Below are 19802 nucleotides of genomic sequence, written 5' to 3'. Positions count from 1 at the left end.
CAACCATTATCGCTAATTACGCTCATTAAGGATACTCTCTACTTGTAATCTGAGTCTATTATGTCATTAACGTGTTACCTGATTGGCTTGGAGTAATGTGACGTAAGTATTGTTAAAGGATAAAACACCGTACATCATTAAATAAAGGATTTAATACATAGAAACACGGAAAACAAGCATCTTATCATTGTAAATCTGTTTTTTTAATTTGTCTTCTTTGTGGTGCAATAAAGAATATTTACTTACTTACTTACTTACTTACTTATAGGTAAATCACACTCCGACGGCGTAATGGCGGGCGATCCTCGTCTGACAGTTCGGGGCGCGCCGGGACCATCGCGACACCGACCGTAGGGCTGCAGTCGAGTAAACAACATAATCGGTTATTAGTATGTACCTATTGGAAGGGGTTGAACAAATGGGCTTTTAGATGTACTGATGAGTAACAGTTACAGTTTGTTAATACATATACAAATGCCTAATGCCTAATCAGTTATTATAATGCGTTTTTTCCAAAAAAAAACTCTTTTTCTTATTAAAACGACGTAAGTGCCACGAAGATACGCCTTTTGCTTGTATGACTTTTTTACCTATAGGTACAATCACGTCTAATAATACCGATACGAACAAAGCTTGCCAAAAATATGTATACACGACCTTATTGCCCACATATTAAGGTAGTGTATACATATTTTTGGTACCTGGGTCGTATCGATATTTTCAGATGTGAGCGTACAACTATTGTATCATGAAAAAGTTGAGATCCCGACAAGATTTTGCAACCTTTTAAGATGTACTTCTCTGTCCGTGCCTCAGTCTTTGAAAGAATAAAAGGCAAGAAAAAATTAAAACATCTGTTAACTGAACAAATTATTCTACTAGTTCTTTGAATAGCATTTACTTTGTGCCCTATATTGTGAAAGGTCATGGCTAAGCTTATTATAAAAATAAGCATAATCGCAATGTCGCTGGAAATGTAGGGCCTTAAGGAGTTACTATAGTCTACATTTACACGATACAAGTAGCTGCCCTAACAGCAAATGTCCTTTGATACTCGCATACACAGACGCATGCAAAAAGTTTCCAAAACTTCTTTTAAAATTTTATGAAAATTTTACAAGAACGCATTTACAATAAAATGGAAATTTTTGGAATGAGAAGATCCATTTTCCATACAAGATTATGACAAGTTACCGATATTATTCCATGTGGAAATTTTGGAAACTCTCCGATAATATAACAAATCGCATCCTAGTACTACTTCAATTGACAGTCGAAATAAATAGAATGGGTTTAAAGTTAGCTCTAGTTATATAGTAAAATTAGGTAGGTACAAGTTAATACCTTAAAGCATTGTCTATCAGTCAATCATTGGACCAAAAAGATACGTTTTCATATCATTTAATTTTATTCATAATTCGTATTAATTTTATATTGTTAAAAGTTCCATGCATTCCACGTGTAAAACAGTCGTCATCGTAATTCTTCTTTAATTATAAATCAGTTTCATATTTGCGAGTGGATATGTACTTAATTATTTTCATATATCCAATAACCCTATCTTTGGCTGTATGTTACCGGAGTAACTAGTTTTTTTACGAGTATGTAACTATTTTTTTCAAACTGAATCTCGCTGCCACGTAACAAGCATGCAGGATATCTTTTGAATGTTAATAATTAATAATAAAGTAATATTTTTTCCTTTAAATAAACAATTCTTATTCTTATAATCGTGATACGAGTAACTATAGTATTACAGTAACTGATCAAGTCAACTCTCTCCGTGACAACGTGACTTAAGGTATTATTTATAACCCTGAAACAAAGAAAAGCACGAGAAATTACCATATTGCGCCACCTGAAGTCAGCCACCAAAGATTCTTAGCCGTTATAAAACGCAATGATTATCAATTAAGATCACAGTTTTCTTTTGTCTCTCATTCAGATACATAGTTACTGTGAAGAATCTTATCTTTTTATCTCAACGTTTATCCCGGTTGTGTCTCAGCTGCTGCTTTGGAGCTCGAACTTTCCGACTTTCTTCTTCACTGTTGGGTATTATTTCATTGATAATTCAAGTAAGTAAATTTATGACGAAAATTCGTGCGAAATCTCGAAATCGCGAGATCGAGATTGCATTCTCTACTCTCGAGCGCCTTCTATATGCTACCGTAAGTGACTTGCATGTCTTTTATGAGAAAATATATTTTAAATCTATATGTAAAGCTTATTATCTTATAATTTGTTATTTTTAAGAGCCACAAAATAAAACGGCAATTAAAAGGGACTAAAAGCCTAGTGAAACTTGCGACGGGACATAGGGATATCGCGCGAAATAAAAATGGGTTTAATTTTTGTTTTAAATTTTGCCAATGGGTCGACCCACATACAGCTGGGGAGACAGCGTTGAAGCGGACCTACGGCAGCTCGAAGCCAATAATTGGCAGGATTAAATTAAAATAAAATAATAGAAGTAAGCCGCACCTTGAACTGATAGATCATAATTGGCCTATTGTTATCATTACTATAGCCGGTCTTGGGGAATAGGTAGGACAATCACAGTCAGGCACGCAATATTACCTACATTTATAAAGGGAATTATATCGGGTAGTTTATATACAATTTAAAAAAAATATTCAATGGAAAGTGACCCGTTACCATTGCTCATGAGTATGAAATACAATTTGCTGAATGTTTCCTTGTCTATTTCAGTCTTTTCATAAAGCGTTTTTGAAAAGTCGTAGCGCCAAAAATTTAATTAGCACTCTTGAGGGCTTTCTCAAGGTACTTCAGCGATTCAAATCCTGAGTTTTTGACTTTCGGTCTATAGAAATAATCACGATCATATTAGGTCTAAAATGCACATTAAAAATTTATTTATATTCAGTCTCCGACTGTAAACTACCTCGACACAAATCAGTGCCTTTCATCCCTTGGTTAACAATCTACTATTGTGGAATAGGTACCTTTAGTAAATCTAGATCAAATAATTGAGCCATTGTCAATAGTATTAGATCTAGGGCAGTGGTTGAAGGTAGACTAATCACGCACGCGATACGGCAAGAACAATTTGTTAAGATTTTCCCTGACTTTTATTGGGTTTTATCCACGCAATCGCAATTACTTAGTTTCGTACCTTGTCAACGTCACATAATGATATGAGGTCCTTCTGGGTTTCTTTCTGATTGTTATACAGACTACACAGACACCACAATATAAAGCGTTTACAAAGAGCAGGAGGTCACCGCACATCCAATTTTTGAAAATGCTACTATTTGAGCAGCACAACCGAGTTGTATTTTACATCATTTTATACTGTTAAAGGAGAAAACACCATACATAATTGTCAGCGCAATTGAAGTAACCGGTCGCGCTCCCATACAAAAGTTGTCCCATACAATTTTTGACTCTGTAACTTTGATTGGACTAGTTAAGAGGTGAACTTATCAAAAGTCCCCAGCTGTAGCCTTTGGGTGAGGGGGGGAGGGGTTGAAGGTCCTATTTTTCGGTTTTACACTTATATCTTGGAAACTGTGCGTCTTAGCGACACGACTATTTTACTGTGTTACATTACAATATTGACTCAGATTATCAGACATCGGATTTTAGGGAGAAAATTCAAAAGAAATGTAGGTAGTTCCTATATCGATTACCTCGATTATCGATGATACTGTGTCTTGACATGGCATTTTCAGGGCCTTATTTACACTTCCTACTAGCTTCCCGCATATTTATCTTTAAATTTATCTTTGCTCAAGCTGCATCTCCTTTCAGGATGAAGTCCATCCTCATCACCATCGCCGTCCTCTTCACGCTGGTACTGGCAGAGAGTGAGAAGTACACAGAAAAGTACGACTCCTTAGACATCGACGCCATCATCGGCAACAAGCGACTGATGGCTGCATACGTCAGATGTGTGTTGGAGAAAGGCAAATGCACGCCGGAGGGCCGGCTTCTCAAAGGTAAGATCATTAAATAAATAAATCTTAAAATTTGTATCTTAAAGAAGAAATAGAAAGATTCAATTCACGGCTTCCGGGAATTTGTGACCTATCGGAACACCGGTCCGATCGCTCTCAAGGAGGACGCGGGATTGGGCAAAGTTTGCCACGAGCTTTAAGACAAAATTTAACTTTGTTCTCACGAATAAAGAATTTTGATTTTGATTTCAATTTGTAGTTCTTTCTCTTATTAATTCCATTTTTCAGCACACATCACCGACGCTCTGCAAACCGGCTGTTCCAAATGCACCATTGCACAGAAAGGAGGTATGCGCAAAGTGATCCACCACCTCATCAAGGAAGAGCCTGAAGCCTGGGAGGCCCTGCTCGACAAATATGACCCTAAGAAGGTTTACGTACACAAGTACCATCATCAACTGAATTCTGTGTTAGAGGAATAGGTTTCCAAGCGTGTTAGAGCTCTTACAACCGTGATATAGTTTAAGTATCAAATAGTATTGTATGTTGACATAAATTATTTATGAAATAGGGTAAACCTTGGCTATTCGGTGATACGTAGTTATTCGGTGATAGCCAGTTTTAATGTCTTTTAGCCGAGTTGCCCGGTAGTTTTATTGCTTGAAACGATTTTTAAGAGATAGCACGAATGTGGTTAATGTGGTTCCAAGTCATAAAATTACCAAGTAAGTTGGCTGAAAGACAGTGAAACTGACTATCAATCCATTTTGGATCTATAGACTGGATCTACTAAGTGTGGAGTAACTACTTTTCACCAAATAGTCAAGGTTTACCCTAGTATACGCTTTAGTATATAGTTATAAGCTTTAGAACAGCTAGACTAGTAAGATTCCAAGTAACAATATGCCAAATCACAGAAGCCAAATTCTGTACTTCGGTCTGACCGCTCCAATATATCTGCTGACGACTGTACAACCATGAATTGATGATTGATGAATTGCTGTAATGTCAAATGTGTTGCTTGGGTTTTCGAAGTACTTCGGCAGTTGATGAAGTATTCCATATAACAGAAAAAGACATCAAAGCAAATTGTTTCAAACTTGAAAAACACTCTGACATACCAGGGTGCGTAGCCAACGTGCCAATCGTAAACGCTCTAATATGGAAGAGTGACAGAAAGAGATGACTACGCTACGCTACAGTGTTAACAATTGGCAAGTTGGCTAAGCACCCTGGACACATACTCGTAGTTATATAGGTAGGTATGAACTAACTGAAACCGTTCTTCTTGTTTTGGTGCTATGTGTGCAGGATTAGCTTTGTAGTCACTGAAAAATGCCGCCTGATGATAAGCAGTCTCGGTAGCCAATGTACGCCTGCAACTCCAGAGGAGTTACATGCGCGTTGCCGAGCCTAACACCACACCCTCGTTGAGTTGCCAGAGGACAACCTTACTCACCGGCAGGAACACAACACTATGAGTAGGGTCTAGTGTTATTTGGTTGCGGTTTTCGGTAAGGTGAAGGTTCCCCATTTGGTCTCTGCTCTAGATCTGTAATGACATCCGCTGTGCTGTGCCCTACCACACAAAGCGAGATTACATTCATAATACCCATACCTCTCTTTTGGACGTAGTTGAGGGCCAAACCCGGGTCCTTCCATTTTCCAAACTTCTATTTTCAGCACAAAAGCTTTAACAAAAAATAATCAATATTAAAAAACAGTCTAACATGCATTTTTTGGTTTCATAAGTAGTTCAAATGCAACAAATACAGCTTACCGAGTCAATCGTGCTATTAAAAACAACCAAATTTCCTGCCGATATTTGAAAAATTCCCTAGACACCCTAGACTAGAGAATCTGTGGTGGCAGAGTAGATGTGACGTCCAGCTCGTACCAATGGGTGACCTGAAACATCGTAAGGAAACCTGTATACATCTGCGAATAAATTCAGCGGATCCCCACTATAGTTCAAGCCCTCTCGCATATAAGAAGAGGCGTGTGCCTAGCTATGGGTACAATCTGTTGCATTTTACCAAATACTGCTTACCAAGAGTAAATGTAAGAGTTAATCGTACTATTAAAAATAATCAAATCGCCTGCCGATATTTGAAAAGTTCCCTAGATTCCCTAGACTAGAGAACCTGTGGTAGAAGAGTGGATGTGACGTCCAGCTCGTAACAATGAGTGACCGGAAATATCGTGAGGAAACCTGCATACATCTACGAAGCCCTCTCGCATATAAGAAGAGGCGTGTGCCCAGCAGTGGGTACTAGCTGTTCCATTTCACCAAATACTGCTTACCGAGAGTAAATGCAATCGCCTGCCGATATTTGAAAAGTTCCCTAGATTCCCTACACTAGAGAATCTGTTGTGGCAGAGTGTGACGTCCAGCTCGTACCAATGAGTGACCACAAACCTGCATACATCTGAATAAATTCAGCGTGGAAACTATAGTTCAAGCTCTCTCCCATAGAATTAGAGGCGTGTGCCCAGCAGTGGGTAGTACATACGTATACAGGTATATAGGTTAGATTCCGTCATCATATTCTGATTGGATGACAATGAGACCAACTATAAAGTATATTCCTATAAACATTATTTTACATTTTACAGATATTAAGCCACTATATTTTCCTACCACATTTTCGAAGGTTAATCATCTCCTGATATGTTGACTTATTATTATTTATCCAAAAACACGATTTCTCCCTAGATTTTACGGGACTTGAATCTTGGAGGATTTAACAACCGGAGTAGCATTTAAGAGCTTACCCCTCAGTTGAAAACCTCTGACGTTTATCCATAGATATAAGAAGTAAGCGTTTATCTGACATGGCAATTTGTACGTTACGTACAAATAGCCATACATTTGACGTACCCCTCCCCCGTATAAATAGGCAGACTGTTTTGTACAGAAAAATACAGACAAGGCGTCTCCAGTTGTTAAATCCCCCAAGACTTGAAACGTTAAATACAGGCTCAACTTACAAATTTATTGTAAATTATCAAACGTTGATTTATGTCGTTTTTAAAGGTTTTCTACTTTATTTAATATGTGTAGGTCATAATTTGATACTATTAAGAAATTTAAAACACTGACCGTATATCTTTACGAGATCGCCATTGCATGCGCAAGCGGTCTGCCAAACTCCCACGCTACGGATTGACACTAGCGCCAGTGTTGTCACACGTCGCAATTTTCCGAATAACAGTAATTATTTATTTAAAAATATAACATCCCCTAACTTCAACAGTTACTTCTTTAATGTGGCTTTTATAATGTGGACCGGGCCAGTTTGAGGGCTAGATCAATCTAAAACACGATTAACAATATTAACACATTTTACATATTTAATAGAAAAACACCACCGACTAAAACACCGTATCAAATATTATTCGTATTGTTTCTTGTCTTTTTATTTTTTATACTTCTGTTTCAACCTGATACTGAAGTAGATTCCATATACGTTCTGTATACGTTAACCCAACCTAACCTAACAATAACAACTTTTATTATATTTCTTGCAAATTTTGTCTTTTTAACCAATTAATATAGGATAAAACACTACAAAAAGAAAATGTTCATTATAGGTACCTTTTTTATACTACGTCGGTGGCAGACAAGCATCGGCCCGCCTAATGGTATGCAGTTTCCGTTACCTATGTACGCCTGCAACTCTAGAGGAGTTACATTACGCGTTGCCGACCCTAAACACTCCGCACCCTCGTTGAGCTCTAGACGGTCTTGTGTTATTACCTAAATATGTTGGTACCTAATAGTTTTAAGAAATTATGAGTTATGAACAAATGGCTGTCTGTTTTATATTTATATATAATTAAGGTGTAAATATTTGTTTTTGATAATAATGTAGTTTAGGTGTACTAAATGAAATGTTATACCAATAAAGTTAATGCGCATATAAATAACTTGTTTCCATAAAATATATTACAACTACCTAGTAACGTATGCGGAGTGAAATCTGCACAAAGTTTGGAACATGTAAAAAGTAAAAAAATAAAATAAACTGAAATTATATCTAAAACTGCCAATATAAAGTCTATATATTATATGTCAATTAAACCGGCAAGTTTCATGAGCATTGCACTCTTTCTCTTGAAATTATGGTCAATTTAGAAGAACACTGTCGCGAAACTGTATGTAATTTATTAATTAACTCTGTAATATTATACAATATTACAGAGGCGTATAGTCTCCACGGTTAATACATTAAGTTTGGAGATGTATAAGGTCCCCACGGTCTGAGAAAGATAATAATACACAATAATAATGACATTAATAAAATTTGGAGGTGTCAAGGCTCTCCAATAAGTGTCAAAGAATTAAAAAATAAAAAGGTGAATGAAATAAATGTTTCACGTCAAACAACTGTAACTAAATATTAGGTCCCCTTAGAGTAACAAAGAAACTTCAACACTGCAATACATTTTTTATTATTGGTGCGACTTCTAAAGGGCCCCAAGGGGTCGACTAGTGGCTCCGAAAGTCTGGTTATTGCCAGTTTATAGCACTTGTTAGAGTTATTAACCATTTACAGGGCTCTTGTGGCGATATAGTAAAAACAGAACGTCTGTTTGTATAAACACGTAAATTTGCTGAAGGCGCTTTGAGTTCAGGTTCTTTTTTTCCTTCTATGATGTTCTAGGAACAGGTCGGGTCGTAGCAGATGTCCAATTAGTACTCTTCTACCTTCTATTTCAATTGAGCTTATAGTTCACAAAAAGCATCGAGCAAAGCACACTTCGGTTATTATTTTGATCTAACTCGGTGGCCCAGATATCACTACACCTTATAAAACTAAGTCCCCCGCCGCATCTGTCTGTCTGTATGTTCGCGATAAACTCAAATGGCTCCTCTACACCATGGCCCAGCGCTGGACCAGCGAGATGGCCATGCGATGGTTAAGATAAGAGCACGCACTATGGAATGGGCCTCATGTAGATGCGAATGCACAATCGCTGGCCCACTACCTTTGATGTGCAAACGAAAAACCGACACCGTGGCCATCCCATTGCCATAAGCCATCTAACACCACTACGCTCTCTACATGCTGGCCCATCTTAGTGGAGGTAGAGGAGCCAAAAAACTACTGAACTGATTTTCATGCAGTTTCATTATCTGTTGGCACGTCGGAGGATCTTTGGCGAGTCGCAAACAAACAATGTGTGCTTCTTATGGAATATATTGGAAAAGTGAGATGAGTACAGCACAAATTGACTAGCCTAAATTATTATTTTTGATTACAGTGCCACCTATGGACTGCCTATGTAACTACTTACCCTTATTGGATGCGTATTATATCAATTATCGATAAGCCATCTAGGGTTCGATAAAGTATAGATGGCGCTGTTAACTGAGCAAATTAAAACTATCAATAAGAGTGGTTCTTGAGGTTTGTATGATTTGTTAACCCGTGCAAAGCCGGGACGGGTCGCTAGTTAACAATAAAGTCACAATGTAACAAACATTCATTAAATATTCAAGCCTTACCTTAATGGTTAATAAACGACTTTATCTTCGTCTAGGTGGTAAACAATAGTTATCATCACGCCGTTATTCTCATTAACGCCGTAGCCGTAGGTTCGTATACTTCTCTCACTCTCACTGATCGTAAGCGTGAGCGAGATGGATGTGCGTACTCGGGACCGCGGATATCATGTTTTTGAATTTCAATTTATTGTAAGTTTTAACAAAAAGTAATCAAACAATAAAATTGCGCATTTTATAATCAATTTTTATATTTTTAGACCTATTATCGTGTATTTTTTTCTATCGAGCAAAAGTCAAAAAATAAGGGTCCGAATCGATCAAAAAAATTCTCAAAATTGCTGATTAAATTTTGGCAACCGCATTGTGATCTAAAAAGGCGGTACGATTTTTCAAAAACTCCTCTCTTGAACCTTATCTTATACTTCTATACGGCGCCGTAACGAGGTTGTAAAGATGAAACAGTGAATTGCTTGTCACACCTCAATTAAAAAAAAAACTCAATAGCCTGAGACATGAAATTAAAATGTGTGATTACTGATTATATTCTAGATTCTGTTGTAATGGCGGTTAAAAGTAAAATAACTCAAATTCAGGTTAGGATAATTGCCAGTTCAATATTTTTTAAAGTTATTAAAAAATGGTATCGAAAAAATTATGACCTTTGAAAGACTTAATCTCTGAAACTATTAGGTTTTTAGAGACAATTCTAGTCTAGTACTGTAGCAAATTTATTCTACTTTAAAAACGCCTTGAGAAGGTTCCATCAAAAACTAGTCTTTTAGGGTTTATAATTTTCGCGGTTTTTTCGATTTTTGACCAAGTTGCGTTCGACGCTCGAGGTCGCAAACCTGGATTATTCATTGAGCCAACATCATAAACAAGTCTGCAAAATATCAGAACTACCGGATTTGACGCAATCGAACCCCGTTACGAAAGGCCACATACTGGATAAGGTAATCCAATCATTACATATAACATAAGTATCACTAGTATATCGTCAGGTAACCAAACCAAAACGCACAAAAAACAAACAAAAATTAAATTTATCATAGTAGGTACTAATACGGTTCACTATGGCTTTAAACCTGTGGTGGTAATTAGTAAGTTTTTGTTGTCACCTATATAGAAATAGAACAATTTAACCTAGAAATTGCAGACATTTACTCATACCACAAAGAGCTGAATAAAAGCTATTTAACAGCCACCCTTGCAATTTGCTCCACAACACCCACTTGACGCTCAACATGCCTACAAAGCCTTCATAACTATGTCAGCTACAACAACTACAACAAATACCTCTATTAACTTCGAAATTCCGTTCTTATTGCCTAATAAATAAGGTCTAAAATATACATCACATAACAACTTTGATACGTTTCGCTGACCGTCCTCTTTAATGCATCACACTCTACAAACTTTTTAATTTTATAATTAGCTTTGAGTACCGCAGTAGCAAACGCTTTCACTCAAGAATGGGCATTATTTCCACAATATTAGAGTTGATTTTTCAAGAGGTTAACATTTTAAATACAGTCTGGACACGCGAGGCTATATGAACACGGACACTGCGTGGTATGCCCATTTTAGTACACTGGCGAGCGTTAGAAAAGCCCTATGTGTCGCGTCAAGCAATGTGCTTACGCTTTATTACAGTGGCGAGCAATTGGGGATGATTGATGCTTTAAAAATAGCTTTATGCTGTGAAAAATCGTGAGCGAATATTTTATTTTGCGGTTGCAAGCAGTTTACGTTTATACTTCGTGTTTTAGCATTAGAATCTAGAAAGAACTAAGCTCTCATTATCAAAAATTAAAGAGCCTGATAAAAACTGAACGCTTACTTTTGTGGAGTTCTTACGAATGCTAAAAAAACGAAGTATAGAATAGGTTACAGCTTTTCATTATCTGGTGATATGTACGAGTAGAATTATTTACACTTTGAGACCAATTTAAACGTACACTGACATAAGAATAATATCTGAATGATTTAGTTATCGTGCGTCTATCTCGCGCCAATACATGTATAGAAAAGTACGAGCGATTTACGAATTCACGATAGCTAAATGACATCATTTGGATGTCACTCTGATGTCGTGATGTCAGTTGACGTTCTAATTGGCCTGAATAATGTCGTGATCTCAGTGGACGTTCGAATTGGCCTGTATAATGTCGTGATGTCAGTGGACGTTCGAAGTGGCCTGTATAATGTCGTGATGTCAGTGGACGTTCGAAGTGGCCTGTATAATGTCGTGATGTCAGTGGACGTCCGAATTGGCCTGTATAATATCATACGCTGGCTCGTAGCTTAGTCTACGGCGTAGCCCATAACGTTTCCTCGCGACTTTACAAAAACGTTTCGTAGCGATTTGTCATTTTAAGGCGAACTTGCTAAGAGCAGTGCGGCCAAAGCATTGCTTTCAAAACATGTTACGTAATTTAATAAAAAACCACTGACATATATGATTTTATTTTTCATTTATTTTATTGCGAAACAAATATTTTACAATTTTACTAATTATAAAGTAATGTGACTAAAACATGAGCCAAAACAGTTTCCAGTAAATTAAAGCAATGCTTGAAGAAAATATAATGGAAATTCATACATAGAAGTAGGTATTATCTAAAGCAATCAAGTAAGAAGAATCAAGGAATAAACGAAAAAATAAACACTATGCAATACTCACGTAATGCTGACGATCAACTAATGTCAAATAGAAGTAGAAAAGAAATAAATCAGCGAGACATATCTATTTTGGTTGGAAACTTTGATTTCCCTGGACATTACCACGTACGTCAAACCACAATGGAACTAACTTCAGCCAACCAAGTGATAATGCAGATTCCGTGTACGAAGTTAAAGATGTTGTGATGGAACCATCATAGACTGACTCTTGCGGTCCCGCTCAGGCTTCTAACTTCCAAAAATTTCAAACATGTTTTTGGAATCTTTAGACACAGGACTAACTCTCGTAGAATGACATATGGCTATCTGACCTATGTTCTTTCACTGTTATGTGTTTAATATCAAACGGTATCGCCATCTACTCAAGTATAGGCCAAAGGTGGCCAACGGTAGATCGCTATCTAATCGAGCATATTTTTTTCTTGATTTTTCGAGGCACGTTTTTTTCTTAGACTGTATTTATCTTATACGGAGTCATATATATATTTGGATTCGGTAAGTGATCTATAAGCCAGACAGCCAGTTACCAAAGAGCCCTGAACTCCTGAAATGTATTTTATTTCGTACGGAAACAATAGGCTACTTGGGCTCTTCTTGAACTGGGCAACGGAAGAATTCTCGCAGACATGTGAGCATGAGTGAGTAATTAGTTCTGGAATTTTATTTGTTAAAAGTTTGTAAAAGTTAAAGTAAATAGTTCACGTCTAAGAATTCGAAGTGGGCAATTACCAATTACTTAGTAATAGTGTTTGAGTTTGCTGAATAAGGGACAAGTATATTAGGGCAAAGGCAAGTATGCGCTATAGTCGGCTGATTGGGTACTTGACACTATATGTTGAAAATTATAACAAAATTCGGCTAAATGGATAAAAAATTAAAAAATAAATATTGAGATAATAAAAAAAAACCAGGCTCCAAAGTCAATTTTTTTTTACTTATAAACTGTACCATTCGATTCCTTACATTTTACTAAAAAAATAAGTGTACGACAACCTATATACATAAACGCAATATTTCAGGGTCAAAATATCAATTTGATGATCTTCCATACAGGACAGACTAATGTAATGTGACGTCACATTACAATATCATTTTGTTAGAGGCGTTTCAATCGTCGAGTGCGAGCGTCAGACTTTAACTCTCATTTCTGACCTTTGTGTTGCTTAAATGCCATGAGTCCTGACATTTGATCTTCAGGAAAATCAAGATCGATTGGCAATATTTAGAAAAACTGTCAAGTAGCCAATTCCAAACATAACATTGCCCAGTCGGTTTTCGGAACTACCCGAAAATCTCAACTATTTATACCATACTATTTTATTATGTGCCAGCTTTTCCCCTTGAGTTTGTCAACGTGGAATGATAAAATATATCTTATGTCGGTCAAAATATCTCCATTCCAAATATCATTTAAATCCGATCCTGTGTTTAACCGTGCACACAGACAAACAGACAGGGTAACTTTCACACTTTTTAATATTAGTAGGGATACCTGTTTAATTACCCTGCGCCCGCGACCCGAATTCTCACCTCTCTGGAGTTAAATTTTATAAATCCATTGTCTAATATTAATATGTTACCACAAGAAACCGTTTATAGTGAAAAAACTTTTTCTCTAGTTAAGTCCATACAAAAAGGGAAAATGTTTTCCCACTTCTAAATATTTTCCTTTCTCCATGATTATTTAATACGTTATTGACACAATGAAATACTAGTTTTATAGGTATTCCTTTTTTCAAAACTTGCTATAGATTCAAAATTATAGGCACATCAAAAACTTAATTTTTGCTATTGAATCTTGGTCGAATTTGTTTTATAAACTACTCTTTTTTTAAAACGAAACCGATAAACCTAGAATATATTATGCTGAACTAATTGACATCAAAATCAAAGTGATTTGTTAAGATTTAGTTAATGGAAACCGACATGAAATTTTCATCTCAAATGGAAATTTCATCATAAAAATACCTATTGTCAGTCGCGAGCTGCAAATAATGCTCTCTATCGCACGATTGGGGGTCGGCATGAGCGTACGAGCGATAGCCTGTGTTTTCCTAAATATCCTATTTCGTTAGGATCGCAAAGCTATTCTTCCTAGTTTAAATTTCATTACGCCCATGGGCATATTGAGCATAATGTTTTTTTCCAGGAAGTATAAATGAGTTTTACTTTTAAAATACTGACATTTACAAATTATTTATTTTTATGTATGTTTATAAATATTAAATTTTATTAATTTAACAGCCGTTTATAATATTTTTTTAAACGATTATCAACCATGGCTGAATGCCGGATATGTCTGTGCCTTCGATGCCCCAACCTGTCAAAAATAACAATATGGCGGACGAATGTATGAAATGTCACCGTATTTAAGAATTATTTCTCTTAAAATTTAGTGTTTTCCTCACAAGTGTGATGAAAAACATTGTGTGTGCCACGGGCGGTACAAGAATTACGAACTCGTGTTAATTAAGCCCTCGCCGTCGGAATCAGGCTTAAAATAAACACTTGTTCGTAAATTCTTGTTTACCGCCCTTAATACACAATGTACTATTGTGTCCAGATAGAATCGTTGTGTCGCACGCAATACAGCGTTTAGTGGAAGAAAGCTTGTTTAACTAAGACATCACATGTTTTTGTTGTTTCTATCGATAAAGCAGGCTTCCAACCCGGAGTTCGATGCTTCGAGCCACGTTTCATACAACTACATAGCAATGTGCAAGTTACAGTCAGAACGTTCTCAAAATGCAGAAACATTCTCGTAAGTTTCTGTAAACTTACATGAGAATTTAAAGCAAGTTTCCGTTGAGAAATATTCTTCGTCGGGTGAGAATACGTTTGTGCCCATACGTGGTAGGATCGTATAATTGTACTATACGCGCGCGCCCGTGAGGGACAGAACATACGCAATGCGACAAAATTAATAACACGTTTTAACATTCCTGACAACATACCAAAAACAACCTACGTAATTTGGTCGGGTTATTTGTTGCCCACCATAAACCATACATACATACATACAATTTACGGTAAAAAAAAAAACTGTGACAAGGACAAACAATAATAACTCTCTCTCTTAAGACTATTCCGTTCTGTCAGTCTGTTTACTATTTATAGTACCATACAAATATTTTGAATATTCAAAAAAAATACAAAATACAAATAGGTTTCTTTCATTAATTTTTACAGCAGTTCATAGGTATAAATCTTAGGTAGGTAAGTAGTTCATCTTAGGTACAAAGTATAGGTAAGTATTTATTTCAACAATGTGCTACAATTTGATTGTGTAAGTTATGAAAAAGGTGCGGGTACAGCTTGCTGGATTTAAACCGGTCAGCTAATTGGAGAGGTATCGGTATATGATATCTGATTGATGTCAGTTAGTTACCGTCCGACTAGTTCGCGCCAATAGGTACATATGTACGGATGTATGAGCGATATGCACGATAAGTACGATAACTAACTGATATCACTCTGACATCAGTGTCAGACAATGGAACTTAATACACAGGTATTTTTTCGTCCAATTTCCGCGAAAAGAGTACAACACTTGAGCAATTTCCTCAGGCTGAGCACTCAATTAACTCCAGTCCGCAACTCGGAATAATTTAAAAGCAATGCGAGCACACGTGTTCGTTATTTATAACGAGGGCGCTTACTGGCCAGTGTTACTCGACCCGAGGGATGTACAGTCAACCAATTTGAATCCTAGGCCACTATAGAACCTTGTCGCTTTAACTAGTCTATACATGACATGCATCACTCAATAAGCACTGTCGTAGAAGTCATTATGACATGGTTCTATAGTGGCCTAGGAATCAAATTGGTTGACCGTACAAAGAAAATTTTGATAGTGGAAATGCACTGGGTACAAACAAAGGTAGAGAGTCAAGGGAACATTTGGATTGAGACTACAGTAGCGTTAAGATGATGATCGGATTCAGAAATTCAGACTGCATCAGCATAACTGCAGTTGAATTGCAGCGCGACATTACAGCTACAAATGTCAAATTAATTTAAAAAATCTCGATAAGTTGTCATTTTTTAACGTCTCCTACAGTAACGCAGTGGACTGTAGCAGTATTGCAGCACGACATTACAGCAGGAAATCACAAATTTAATTTAAAAAATCAAACCAAATCAAATCCAAATAGACGTAATAAAAAAAATATTATTTATAATCATCATTTAAAAATCAATTCTATTAGCTAACATAACAAAATTACTTTTGCCTCAGATGTGGATAAAATGCAACTTTCTCATTCGTTTTTTAACGATCAAGAGGGCCTTAACCAGTAGGTGTGGTGAAAAATAATTTGATTTGTTCCCTAGTCGTTAAATTTCAATGATCATTTTACAACATCATTATCGCTCAATAGCTATCGAACGGTCACGACTTTCAAATTTACATTTTCCGCCTTTCATTCTGCCGTTTGCGCCTTTTTACGGGCACGTAGAATGTTGATTGATCATTAATCAGTCGTTAGCCAAGTGACGTTTAAGGGCTCTCTAGACGCTCATTCAGAGCGTTAGAGCGTTACGCCAAATTGACTGAAATGATTGAAGAGACTGGCGAAAGCGGCGAAGCACCGGCCGGTAAAATTAGAAAAGGTACCTGACGTTGAAAGATAAAAATAGGTGTTTTTCCAACCCTTAGGGCCATTTGCAGCATCCCACTAAACCGCGGTTAACTTAAACTGGTAACCCAGTGTCAAATTGTACTGGTAACCATGGTAACTCCAGGTTTAACCGGTTAACCCCGGATTATAGTCCGTTTTTTTATCATTAGAAAGAAGGTAAGCGATTTTGACGCGTCTTTTTATTATAGTATATTTTTAAACACACTTTTGAAAGATAAGGTCACGTCAAATATGTAACACTTATGAAAGTTTGGATTAATCTCCTAATTCGATGAAAAAGGGTTGAATTGAAAGTTTGCATCGGGAGCGAACATTATTTTAAATAGTGGACTTGATAGTCTTCTAAAGGGGGTTGATAGGGATTATATTGAGAACATTTTTTTCAGTTAGGGGCTTGAAACTTCGTTGGTTGGGAGAAACAAATCTTAGGCGTTGTATAATAATTAATAATTGATTAACCGTCCGTACTGCTATCTTTTGCTGCATAATGTTCTAATCCGCTCATGTATAGAATATATAACCACCGACATAACAATCCACGCGTACGAAGTCGCGGGCAACAGCTAGTATATTTATATATGTTAAATTGTCTTAGGCTACACTATCCCACAATTGACTAAAAATTGACTCAAATCATATACTCGTAAGTATGACAGGTAACAAAAAAGTATGTATCTACATGTTAAGATTGTTAAGTAATATTATTAGTAAAATAAATTTCCGAAACATATTTCGTAGCCACATACTCCCTTGACAATTCCAAAGGAGCGTAACTCTTAAGAATTTCCATTAGGATGTAGCTTTTTTAAAATATACTTTTTACAGGCCAGATTGATCGCTTAAGTCATGAGATTGATGATAGAAAATAGTTTTATTTGGCTTTCAGTAAAATTGATAAGTTCAGGTGCGAACAAAAGGCAAATAAATGGGTTCTACCGACTAATGGCTTATTATTAGATGCACTGATTTGTACATCAGTATATGAAAAGGGTTATTTTATAGTAATCTCATTCCCCTGGTCATACTTATTCGCATATTCCCAGGAGATTTCGCTCAGCAGTTATGGCTGTAAGGCCTGTAAGCACGGGTTACACAGTCACCAAAAATGACATGCTAATTAAGCGGCATCTCCTGGAAATTTGAGAATAGGTATGGCCAGGGGAATGAGATTTTTGTAGAATGACCCAAAAGTAACACTCTTGACTGCCCATTAGGAGACCTTACGGCATTAGAATAAAGCTTAACAAAAGCTGTTAACTTGAAATTAATTATTGACGATGGAACATTAACGGTTAATGGAGGACAGTGCTTTATTAATGTTGTTAACATAGTATTTTTTTACAAGGGGGCAAATAATTTATTTTAATCCTCGTGCTAATATTGATACCCGAACAAGCGAAAAATTGCCAAAACTAGGATCTTGAGCGTTGCTAGAGTTTTAAAGGTACAAGGGTCAAGCAATGACTACCGAGTGAACCAACAAAATGTTTCAACGAGAGAAACATACTAACTGTAAAGCATTATAAATTTTATACAAATTAACACTGTTAAATGTTTCTCATTAAAAATCAACGCTTAAAAGTCAATTCTACCAGCCAACATGAGCAAACAACTCAAAATTTGCATCTAATTACTTTATCACTCTTGTGGCTTTCCCCATCCTCTCCTCCTCCTCTGGCTTTCCTCTTGGGGCTTAAGCCCCATGTGCAAAGAGACGCTTTTCTGATGGAAAGGTCATTGTGCGCATTAAACGTAAATAAGGACCCTTCTCTTATGGAAAGCCACAAATGTTCTCCATGTACTTTTATTCTCTTAACAAGTTATGTTCAGACAATTTTGAAGGCCAAGCCTGCTTAACTTCTTCTTTGGTTGACTGTATGGTGAAGATAGGCTATAATCAGACCAAGCTAAGTTGGCAGCTATTTTGATAGCCCAGCCTTGTTAAGTAAACGTCATAATTTCATGGAATTTTGACGTTCAAAATAACATTTCCACTGTCGGAGCTGTCAAAATCTCTGCCAACTTATATTTAGATTAAGATGATATTTGTAAAACTTGACAATATAAAAGTGCTTGTCGCTAGGCCTATTTGAATAAAGAATATATTGACTTTCAATTTGACTTGGTTTGACTCTACCTACGTTTGTAATATCTATCATCACAGGCCTTTGCGTCTATTTCAGAAGAGTTAAGCATTGCTGTTTAGACAACGGGTTTGGTGACTGTGGAGGCCGATGCGTGAGCGGCACGACCTCCCACATTTTTGGCAGAGAAAGCTCATGCATAACTATAATCGGCAAGTATATTAGATTTTCCAGACCTAAACAATGTTTACTCCCAAAAACTAGGTCGCACGTTATAATTCAACATTCCTTTGTACGCATCGCCAAGTACGAGTATAATGAGGCAGAGCAATTACCAGGCTTAACGCTTTGTTACATTCATGAGTAATTGAGCTACGGCAAGAAGTAACTCCATAATGACTGTAGCAGATCGGGCTGGCCGTGATGAAATATACACCGTGGGCTGGTACCCGACAGATTTTAAAGATATATTCTTGACCGCATTTAGACTAAAATGTCATACAAAGTGTTCTGAAATTGGTATTGTTTTAGAGATAATGCCAATTCTTGTAAAAAATTGTTTCTGTAATAACTTTGTGGATAACGCCTTTTTAGCTGCGACGCTGTCACTATGTGACTTGGTCTAGACATACCTATATCATATCATATCATTTCATATCATATCATATCATATCATATCATATCATATCATTTATTCAATTGAAATCATGTTCATATGTACATTTAGGTCTTATATATGGTCAAGTAGGTACATGATACCCTGCTAGGGTGTACAATTTAGGATTTTAAATTATAATTTTCAGTTAACATTAATTTCTAGAAATAATTATTTAATGTCGAAACAAGTATATAAGTATTAAAATATAAATAATTTATGCAGAAATATATTTACAAAAACATTGGTAATCATTAGTCATAGCCATACGAAAATAAAATTTAACAATAATTAATCAATAACATCATA

At 36.4% G+C, this 19802-nt stretch overlaps 2 protein-coding genes across 3 annotated transcripts in view; one reads left to right on the top strand and one right to left on the bottom strand.

The window, feature by feature from the left end:
- Positions 1-19802, bottom strand: part of LOC133527836 (transient receptor potential cation channel trpm) — a 399070-nt gene that overhangs the window by 249010 nt on the left and 130258 nt on the right. The gene's annotated exons all lie outside the window — the stretch shown is intronic.
- Positions 1236-4462, top strand: LOC133527855 (allergen Tha p 1-like). 2 transcript variants are annotated; one of them, XM_061865049.1, is made up of 3 exons: positions 1236-2078; positions 3775-3962; positions 4209-4462. In XM_061865049.1, the coding sequence occupies exons 2-3, from the start codon at positions 3776-3778 to the stop codon at positions 4400-4402; spliced, it is 381 nt and encodes a 126-aa protein (XP_061721033.1). In that variant the 5' UTR covers positions 1236-2078; position 3775; the 3' UTR covers positions 4403-4462. The 2 variants fall into 2 exon arrangements, with proteins under 2 accessions (XP_061721033.1, XP_061721032.1); XM_061865048.1 differs by lacking the exon at positions 1236-2078 and having other exon boundaries at positions 2611-3962.

This window comes from Cydia pomonella, chromosome 18 (genome assembly GCF_033807575.1).
Source record: "Cydia pomonella isolate Wapato2018A chromosome 18, ilCydPomo1, whole genome shotgun sequence".
In the NCBI taxonomy this organism is placed as follows: domain Eukaryota; kingdom Metazoa; phylum Arthropoda; class Insecta; order Lepidoptera; family Tortricidae; genus Cydia; species Cydia pomonella.
This window is presented reverse-complemented; position numbering and strand designations above follow the sequence as displayed.

Excerpts from the sequence above, each read along its gene's own strand:
- LOC133527855 (XM_061865048.1), top strand. The coding sequence starts at position 3,665 with ATGATACTGTGTCTTGACATGGCATTTTCAGGGCCTTATTTACACTTC. Across the intron at positions 3,963-4,208 it reads GGAGGGCCGGCTTCTCAAAG|CACACATCACCGACGCTCTG; the intron begins GTAAGATCATTA and ends TCCATTTTTCAG.